Consider the following 10,390-nt stretch of genomic DNA (forward strand, 5'->3'; position numbering starts at 1 on the left):
TCTAGGGTCCCAGAGCAGATGGGCACTTAGCCCAGTGAGGAGGTGTGGGGTGAAGTTGAAGGAAGGCCTCCTGGGTCAGACAGTGCTCGACCTGACGCCCCTTGCCCCTCCCACACACACACTGGGGATTGAACACAGCTCCTTTGCACTGAGTGTCATACCCTGCCTTTTTTCCTTTTTCACAATAAAATCAATTTAATGGCAGATCCTTACCCCAAGGCTGCCAGGGTATTATCCAGGCAAGGAGAAGAGATATTTGCTGTTGTCTACAGTGCCTGGCAGTGCATAGAGGGGTGGCTCAGGAGCTGTTTGGCACTTAGTTGAGTGAGTAAATGGATAAGTAAAAAGGCCCTCAGTGTTCAACATCATGGGATCCTTTTAGCTCAGTCCTTACCATCAGCTACCCCAAGTCCAGATGAACCCTGTGTTGTCTCTAAGAGTAAATTTTTTTTGTTCCTTGATACGCTACCTTATGTCAGCTGTCAGGACTTGGACCCAGTGTGAAGTTCTAAACTAGCTAGAGAGGGGCGCAGTCTGACTCATGATCAGATGCATGTCCCACAAGGCCACAGGGCCCAGCACATGGCTTGTCTGGTTTGTCATATGGCTGCAGAGGCACAGATGAGGGTCTGTAATTCCCCTAAGAGAAGTCAGCAAGACACAGGCTCCCAGTCTCTCTGGTCTCTCTGGCCCTGCCTCCCTGTGAATGGAGGCTTTTCGTTGAGCTGGTTTGTGAATAATGTGAGGCTGTCCTGCCAGGCGTGACTCCATGCATGGGACGAGACTGGTCGGAATGCTAGTCCATGGCAACAATGAGTGAGCAGGAGTTCTGCCAAGGTCTGGGCCAAGAGGCTTCCAGAAAGCAGACAGGCAGGGAGCATGGCGATGGTCTGCAAGGGTCTGAGCAGAAGGAACCCGAACTCATGGGTGCTGGGAGCCTTAGTGTTACTTCAGGGAACATTCTGCTTGCTGGCTGGGCTTGGCTGTGGTAAAACCAAAGAGCAGGTAGCCCCGCAACCTGAGAAATCAGCCAGGCTCCCAGAGGAAGGGGCCAGTCCTAAATGCAAGGACTGCAAGCTGGGTTAGATGATTCCCCAGTGCCCCAGGGAGAATGGAGGAATCAAAGGAGAGGCTGGCCTAGAGTATTAAACCAGTGGACCATTAAACCAGTCCAAAACATGGGCACACAAACCCCTTTCATTTCATTGTCCACTTTCTGCCAGTCTGGAAGCCTTGCTCCTGACAGATATAGTGCCAAGCTCCAAAGGGGTGGAGAATCACATTTCCTCTAAAAGATCCAGTCAATCCATTTTGGGTACCTTCAGGTTCCCTTTCTATAAATTAAACCACCTGTTTACCTCTAGTTTTTAAACTTTAGAGATTTCCCAAGTTATTTATTAACCCATTCAGTTGAAATTTTCCAGAGTAGACAATTCTCTTATTTCTCATCAGGAATTAAGGAAGATGAAGAGATTTCTTTTGCAAACCCAGGGCCCTCCTACATACTAGGCAGATGCTCTACACTGAGCTAGATTCCTTTCCTGCAAAGGTAGTATAAAGTTTAGTGCTCTGTGTGTGTGTGTGTGTGTGTGTGTGTGTGTATGTGTGTGTGTGTGTATTTAGTCTGAAAAAGAAAAAAAAATCAAGCAAGTGACCTGAAGATGTAGTCTTATAAAAAAACACATGGATAAGAATTTAATACTAGTGCACTTACAGGCACCCGAAGAGGGGAGGCTTGGAGACACATAGCAGCCATGGGACTAGCTGCGGGGGCCAGCTAGCCAGGGAACGGGCCTTAGAAAAGTCATCGGCACGTTGAGACAGCCCTTCTCAATAGTGAAGTCACCTGAGAGGAGCAGGCAACCTTGAACATCAAGCAAAGCACCCAGCATTCCAAAACAAAAGTATTAATCCTACCTCACTGCAAAGACGGACAATTTATAAACAGGTGAAAGCGCACACAGCTCTCACAAAACCGCTAAGGTGGCGAAATACAGTCTGAACATAAAAAAGACAGATGTTAGCAGGAAGGTAGGGTTAGAAGGCTCGAGATACTATTCGGCTGGCTTTTAGGAGCTCATCAGTGCCCTGCCACTCTCCCCAGAAGGCAGATGTGTAAGTGACTAGAATAAGCCGGGAGACCCTAAATGCCAGGGCAAAACACAACTCTCTGTTATTCCCTCTGCCCTCCTGCTACACAGTTTCTTGGTGTTGTGTCTGGGCCTATAGCTAAACATCCATCCACCCATTCATCTAGCACCCAGCCATGCACGCATGCAGACTTGTACCCAGCTATCTAATATGCATTCCTGAATCATTAGAGAGTAAGCTACACACAAAATCGCCCCTTACCCCAGACACTTCAGTATCTATTTTCTGAGAACAAGATGTTTTCTGGGCCTGGGATTTGGCTCCGTGGTTCCAAGTTCGATCCCCAGTACCAGAAAAAAAAAAAAGATGTTTTCTTATGTAACCACAGTTATGTACGTATGTAGAGATATATATGTATCTCTATATACAGACATTGTATATGTGTGCATGTACACACACACACACACACACACACACACACACACACACACACACGCAGAGTCCCCAGACATTTAAATTGTGAACTTTCACAGATACAAACTGACCTCACATGAGGAATATTCCTAGTAGCCCATGAGTCTGTTGGACAATTCCACAGTTGTGTTTCTGTATACTTAAAAGTAAAAGTACATGCGGCCACCTGCCTTGCAAGCAAGGACCCCATGCTCAAGGACCCGAGTTTGAGTGCCGGTACCAAAAAAACAAAAAACAACAACAAAAAAAGGAAAAATAGTTTATTTACAGTATTTTTTGTGGGCTTTTTTTTTTTTTAATGCTTTACGTTGTATATTTGTGCCAAAAGGGTATAGGACTCACTTTGTCAGACTTAGGAACAAGTGCCATTTCAGAAGACTAAATTGGATTCAAGGTGACAAAAATATGTATATATTAAAAAGAAAAACTTGTATAAACATTTAATGCTAAATTTATTGAGATGAGATTAATACGAGTTACCTTTGGCCTCTATAATTATGAGATGCTTTTTTTGTTTTGTTTTGTTTTTTGTTTGTTTTGAGATATGGTCTTGCTATGCAGTCCATTCTGGCCTTGAACTTGCTATGTAGTCTAAGCTGGCCTCTTACTCACTGCCTCAGCCTCCCCAGTGGTGGGATTCTAGGCATGCACAACCACACTTAGCCTATATGTTATATACTTAAGAATTTCAACAAATTTAACATGCACTGCTATGGTAGTACATACCTGTAACGCCAGTACTCTTAGTGGCTGAGGCAGGAGGATCGAGCCCAACCTGGTAACTTAGTGATTGGTGAGATCTTGTCTCAAAAAGGGCTGGGGATGTAGCATGAAACTCACTATGAAGGCCCTAGGTTTAACCCTTAGTGCCAACAAAAAAATGGGCAGCAGTAGCTAATACTTTGATATACCGTCCATATCCCATTTTTCTAACTGACCATGTAATGGCCTGTTGCCACATCATTTCTTTTCCCTGTAGTACAAGCTACAGTGTAGGATCAGAAACTTGTACTTGTCCTATCTCATTAGGCTTTGTGAATCAGGGGCATTGCCTAGCACTTCCGTTTATGTTTACTATGATACTAATCTTGAAGAATAAGAGTCATGCATCCCTTAAAAAAAGGAAAGCCTTTGTTTTGGGAAGTTTGTGTGTTTCTCATGACTAGATTCAGTTATGCATTCCTGGCTGGAACGCTCCGTGGATGGTAAGCTGTCCCAGATGTCACTTTAGAAGGTTCTTGATGCCTTTTCGCACTGACGGGAATCATGGATCATTTGGTCCAAGTGTTGATTCTTCCCTTGTATATACCTTCTTTGAAACTAAGACAGAATCTGTTGAGAAGCACTTTTAAGACCATGCAAATAAAGAGTATACCCTGTGGTTCTTCTTTTTCTGTTGTTTATTTATTGGTTTTTTTTGTTTGTTTTTTGTTTTTGAAACAAGATCAAACTTTATAGATCAGGCTGGCCTGGAACTCATTATGTAGCCCAGGCTAGCATCAAACTTGTAGCAATCCTCCTGCCTCAGCCTCCCGAGTCCTGGGAACCCCCACACGTGGCTCCCGGTCTAGTATTTCTGCATCCATTTCTGATTCTGCCCATGCCACTCTTGGCTGTTGTGATGGGCTGCCCACAGTGAGTTAGTTTCTTCCTTTAGCCCTGGCCCACCATTTATCACATGATACTAGTATCCCATGAGCGCGAAGCCTACTCTTTTCTTCCAGACATTTCTTTCTGTATCAACAGTGTGGGGTCAGGAATTTCTGTTTTCTCAATGACTTATAATTCACTGCTGTGTTTAATTATTTTTGGTGCTTACACATCCCAGATCTGCCTAGTGGGAGGCCCTTCAAGCTGGCCCCGATGTCTGTCCTTGGGATATTCTCTGTCTCTTCTGGTTTTAAAACAAAACATTTCCTTACTTTCTGGCATAGCAGGATGTTCCAGGCTTGTCTTGCACTTTGTGTTTTGTACTTGCCCTGCCCCAGCCCTAAAGCAGTCATTTCTTTAAGAAGTCCTGATTCCTTTTTGTGGGAACATATAAAAGATAAAGATCTGAGCTTTGGGTGCTTCCACACTCTGACAACAAAAATAATGGCCAAAGAAGTAAAGCCACATTTGGTCAGACTCAGTCTTTTGACTTGTGTTTTGCTAAAGTATTTAACGTCTTACATGAATTTATACTTTAAATATAACATATGCATTGTATGTATGTAATATTTAAGTATAAAAATATAGTTTAAATTGCAACTATTTTAGAAACAATATAAATTTGGAAAGTGAAAACAATTCCTAATACTACTCTTTTTTTGTTGTTTTGTTTTGTTTTGGTACTGGGGATCGAACTGGGGATCTTGCACTTACGAGGCAGGTGGTGGAACCACTGAACCAAATCCCTGGCCCCTAATACTACTCTTAAGGACTATTTTGAAAAACTCCTGGCTTTTTTTTTTTTAGATGTAGTTTACACACAAAGACCTTGGTCTTTTTCAGCAACCCATAGCCAGGTGCAGTGGCACACACCTGTAAAAGTCTGTTACACAAGGAGCTTGAAGTGAGAAGATCAACAGTTCAAGACCAGCCTGGACAACACAGTGAGACCCTATCTTGAAACAACACACAGATATTTGTAGTTCTACATAGTTGTTTTCTAGAATTAGTATGGATTCTCTTCCTCTTGCACTTACGAATGAATATAACAAAAATGTCACACACCTACCGATAACAGCTTTTCCACAACTCTATTGTCTTCTACTCTAGAGGCCTTCAGTAGTCTTAATCAGCTTCCCTTTAGTCTGAAATATAATATCATCTGGGCACCTTATCTGCCTGGTATTTCTTAATCTTTTATGGGATAAACTGCATGCTTGTTTTGTGTGATTAAAAAGCATTGTAATAAAGTTCTGTTTGTTTTTTAATTCCAGACTGGTCTGATGTACTGGCCTTTCGTGCAGGTGAGTTTCAGGCTCCTCAGAATCTGGGCTTGGGAGTCCAGCTCAGTGGTAGGGCAGTTGCTTAGCATGTGTGAGGTCCTGAGTTTGAGACCCAGCGCTGCCTTACTCATAAGGGCAGCTTTTGTCTCTGACCACTATGGCCTCTAACGGACCCTCTCTGTTCCAGCTGACCAACTTCAGCCTCGTTCCTGTGCAGTGGAGGACAGCTTACACCGGACTCTGTGGTTTCTTCTGGGCCACCTTCCTTTGCTTTTCCCAACAGAGCGGCGATGGCACGTTGAAGTCAGTCTTCATTCTCCTCCGTACAAAGGCAGCCGGAGCAGTCGAGAGACCTCCAGAGCAGTGAAAAATCAAGGACTCCTTTAACATGACCAAGTTTTCTTTTTCCCTCCCTAAAGGCACTGGATTGCCTGCAGAGAAAATACTTGATTTACCAGTTATGGGCTTCATTTTGAACTATTCCTTAGACCCACTTATGTTTTAATTACTAATTATTATTATTGTTGTTGTTATCATTTTTAAAATTTAAATTGAATTTATTGGTACATTCTGGATAGACAGTACAGTTACATTCATTACTGGGATCTTGTACCTTCACATGCCAGGTCTTGGTTCTCATTTTTTCCCCTTGTCCTCACCCTGTCATTTTGTTTTTTAAAGACAGGGTCTTACCATGTAGCTCTTAAACTCACTATGAAGTCCAGGCTGGCCTTGGACTTGTGATCCTCCTGCCTCTGCCTCCTGCGTGCTAGGATTACCGGTGTGTACCATCACACCCCACCCAGTTATTATTTTAAATTTTATCCACATCTTTTGCCTTTAGTCTGAAAGTCTTAGTTCTCATACGATTTCACTTCTCTGACATTCTGGTTAAAAATATCAATTGTGAGAAAGTGACATTTTAGAATTATTAATAAATACTTACATTTAATATTTCAGTATGCCAGTTGAGTTCAGGAAAGCCCAGTTCTGATTGTTTACATCTCCATTCTAAAATCTCAGGTTGATTAGATTACCTTTGTGTCAGAAATAGTCCTTATAGCTTTCTCCCTGTTTTATTTTGCTGTTCAGACAGGGTTTCACTGTGTAGTTCATGCTGGCCTTGAACTCACAATGTAGCACAGGCTGGCCTTGAACTTGCAGCAATCCTCCTGCCTTGGAGAGATAATCTTTATAGTAAAATTTCTATTTCCATAAGCTTTAATCAAGGTCAATATTGAATAAGATTTTTCCCCAAAATACTCTGTAATAGTTTATTATTCTAATACTAAAATTCTGTAAGTACTTTTTTTTTTTTTTTTTTTTTTTTTTTTTTTTTTTTTTTTTTTTTTTTTTTTTTTTTTTTTGAGACAAGGTCTTACTATGTAGTTGAGACTGACCTGGAACTCACTATGTAGCCCAGGCTGGTCTCGAACTCACAGCGATCCTCCTGCCTCAACCTCCCTAGTGCTGGGATTACAGGTGTGTTTCACCACGTCCGGCTAGTACTTTTCTTAATTATCAAAAAAGAGTGGTGGAGCTGGGGATTTAGCTCAGTGGTGCCAGTACCTGCCTTGCAAGGGCAAGGTCCCGAGTTTGATCCCCAGCACCAAAACAAAACAAAATAATGTATGATTAATGTGTTCTGTAGGAAATATTTTATCAATGTCTTCTACTTTTAGAATATCAATATAGAGTACTTTAATTAATTTTTTAAATGTTGACCATGTTCATGCAGAAGAAAATATTTGACTTCTCCATGACCACAAACATAGCCACGCGCACACACGCACATGCACACACATACACGCGTGCGCACATGGTCTAAGTCACCCTGACTGGGCTTGAACTCCCATTCTTACCTCATCCTCCCCCAGTGTTGGGATTACAGGTGTGCCACCATGTCTGGCATGAACTGTATAAAGTCAAAGTTCTAAAAATGATTTGGATACAAACTCCCAATAATGAATGTCAGCATACTGTATACCTAAAATGTACCGATAAAATTAATTTAAAAAAATAATAATTTGGAGCTGGGCATGGTGGCGCATGGCTGTAATCCTAGCACTCTGGGAGGCTAAGGCAGGAGAATTCCAAGCCCAGCCTGGGCAATTTATCGAGACCCTTTCTAGGAGACAGACAGGAGGATCACAAGTTTGAGCCCTGCCTGGGCAACTGAATGACTGTGTGAGTCCCTATCTCAAAATAAAAAATAAAAAAAGGGATGGCCATGTAGTTCACTGTGAGGGCCCTGGGTTAAATTCCCTATACCAAAAACAAACAAACAAAAAAAAAACTAAACTATTAATTTGGGCTGAGGGTGTAGCTTAGTGGTAGAGCATTTGCCTGGCATGCAAAAGGCCCTGATTTGAATCCTCAGCACTGAAAAAATAAAAATAAAAACAAGAAATTTTCTTCCTCTGGGAAGAAAAACTCAAATTCATACTGTACCATGAAAAATAGTTTCCTCAAATTTCACAGTGCTGTCATTATTTTCTTTCTCTCTTTTGGGGGGAGGGGGTGTTTGCTGGGGAATTGAATCCAGGGCCTTGTGCATGCTAGGCAAGTGCTCCACCATTGAACTATACCTTCAGCCCACGGATGTTATACATTTAAAATGCAGTGCTTTAAAATAAATCTTTATATTTTAATTTAGACCTAAGAAACTTGACCCGATCTTTCGGATACATCTAGTATGTCCAATACCAGCAGGTTTAAAATTAGGGGCATAACTGGGCACAGTGACATGTGCCTGTAGTCCCATGTACTTGGGAGGCTGAAGCAGGAAAATTGCTTGAGTTGAAGTCCATCCTGAGCAACAGAGTGAGACCTTATCTGACAAGTAAGATTAAAAAATAAATACAAAAGTATATATAAAATTATGTGAAAACCTCAAGAAGTATCAGCGAATTTCACCTCAGAATTACTTCGAAATTCTTTTTTTTTTTTTTTGGTTTTTTTGAGACAGGGTCTCACTATGTAATGGACACTGACCTGGAACTCACTATGTAGCCCAGGCTGGTCTCGAACTCACAGCGATCCTCCTGCCTCAGCCTCCTGAGTGCTGGGATTGCAGGTGTGTACCACCAGGTCCAGCCTACTTCAAAATTCCAATGGAATTTTCCTGAGATTTCAAGATGTGAAGCACTGAACTCTTTACTTTTTCTTGAGAGTTTGTATTTAAGATCAATTTAAGAATGTATATCTAAATTTTTGAGCACGTAATTTATATAATTTGTAATATATTTCTAGAACTCATAAACATGTAACTTCTAAGTATAATTTATTTGAATGTGATAGATATTAATATATTTTACATTAGAACAATAAGGAATTTCTTGATGTTGAATTCTAAAAGATGTGTGATTTGCATTATTTTAAAAGTAGTTAATACAACAGAAAAACTATTTTATAATACATAAGACAAATTTTATCATCAAAAAGTCTATGCAGGGTAATTACAGTAAGTACTACCTGCTACATTTTTTGTAGGTTTCTATTTGCAGTCTTGGAGATGTACCCCTTACTCAGATAACTGAAAATGATTTCTCTGTTCAGGGGAGATCTTTCCAACTTTATAAATGGATGCAACAGAAATGAGGTGAGGTTTTGGAGGAGAAAGCAAAGAGCTAGAAAAAGTATTTAAGTGCTAGGGATGTAGCTCAATAGCAGAGTGTTTGCGTAGAATGTGCGATGCCCTGGGTTTGACCTCTAGCACACAAAAAAGAAGAAATAAAATTAAAAAAAAAAACTATGTAGCTTCTACCTTAGAGGGAAATTTCCACTCACCATTCCACAACTTGAAAAATGTAGATGCTTCTGTGTGGCTTACTTGTAATTATAAATGGTGCAAAATTTGCACCTTAGTCTTTTTTATTGTAGGAAAACTAACAAAAGTTATTCTCTTTTATCTGTATTGTAGTTTATTTTGTGAGAAACAATTAGGCAGGTTGACAGTGTATGTTTAAAATTTTTTAAGAACCAAGTTGGAGGGCCTTTTTATAAGACCTTCGTATTTTTCTCGAGATCTGTTCAGTAGGATGATTTAGTGAATAAAATAATTGATTATTTGCCTACTCTACTATTCGTGAAATTGGGCAATTAGGGATTCATACAAATGAAGGATGCACTGGGGAAATTTAATTATTACCTAATTTGTATTGATGCTGTTTGGATGGGAATAAGAAATGTTTAATGAATGAAAGAAATTACAGATACTAAAAGTTAAGGCTCAAAGAAGAAAATATTTTCATATTATAGTACTTCATTAATATAATTTTATTTTTTAATGATTTGAAGATAAGTATGTTCTATTTCCTATGCATTAAAAATCTATATATTAAAAAAAATTAACTTTGGTATTTGGGGCTGTATCTAAATAGGGCTTTGCATTAACAATGTTGACTATGCTTGGCCAAATTCAATGTGGATAGTGTCTTTAATAGAGATGGATTACCAGGAACTACAGTTCCTAAGTCATACATCATTGCTATATGCTGTATTTGATTACAGTTTTTCTTCCAAAGGCCATGATGCTTTAGGATTCATTTGTAGCTACCAAAAATATTTTCTGTGGGCTGGGGATTTAGCTCAGTGGCACCGCACCTGCCTCACAAGTGCAAGGTCCCTTGTACCAAAAAAGAGAAGAAAGAAAGAAAGAAAAATATTTTTGTGCAATTTACTTTTAAAATGTCCAGTGGGATTTCATGTGAATTTTGACAGTGTTTGCCATCACAAATTATGTCTAGAAAATGCTTTAACAATATATATTCTGGAGGCAGCTTTCCTTTGAAATTAGGTCCATCTTCTGAAAGTATTAAAAAGATAATGGATTTCTTTGCCTGAAGATTTTGACCTTGCACTGGCTACATTTAATCCAGTTTTACTTCTGA

At 40.2% G+C, this 10,390-nt stretch overlaps 1 protein-coding gene across 1 annotated transcript in view; it reads left to right on the plus strand.

The window, feature by feature from the left end:
* Window positions 1–6,051, plus strand: part of Mpv17l (MPV17 mitochondrial inner membrane protein like) — a 22,698-nt gene extending 16,647 nt beyond the window's left edge. The window contains exons 3-4 of the mRNA XM_033758707.1: window positions 5,490–5,519; window positions 5,686–6,051. Coding sequence (XP_033614598.1) covers window positions 5,490–5,519; window positions 5,686–5,865 — 210 coding nt within the window. The 3' untranslated portion in view covers window positions 5,866–6,051. The remainder of the gene's footprint in view (window positions 1–5,489; window positions 5,520–5,685) is intronic.
* The last annotated feature ends 4,339 nt before the right edge of the window (window positions 6,052–10,390 follow it).

This window comes from Fukomys damarensis, unplaced genomic scaffold (genome assembly GCF_012274545.1).
Source record: "Fukomys damarensis isolate Sample0158 unplaced genomic scaffold, DMR_v1.0_HiC HiC_scaffold_34, whole genome shotgun sequence".
In the NCBI taxonomy this organism is placed as follows: domain Eukaryota; kingdom Metazoa; phylum Chordata; class Mammalia; order Rodentia; family Bathyergidae; genus Fukomys; species Fukomys damarensis.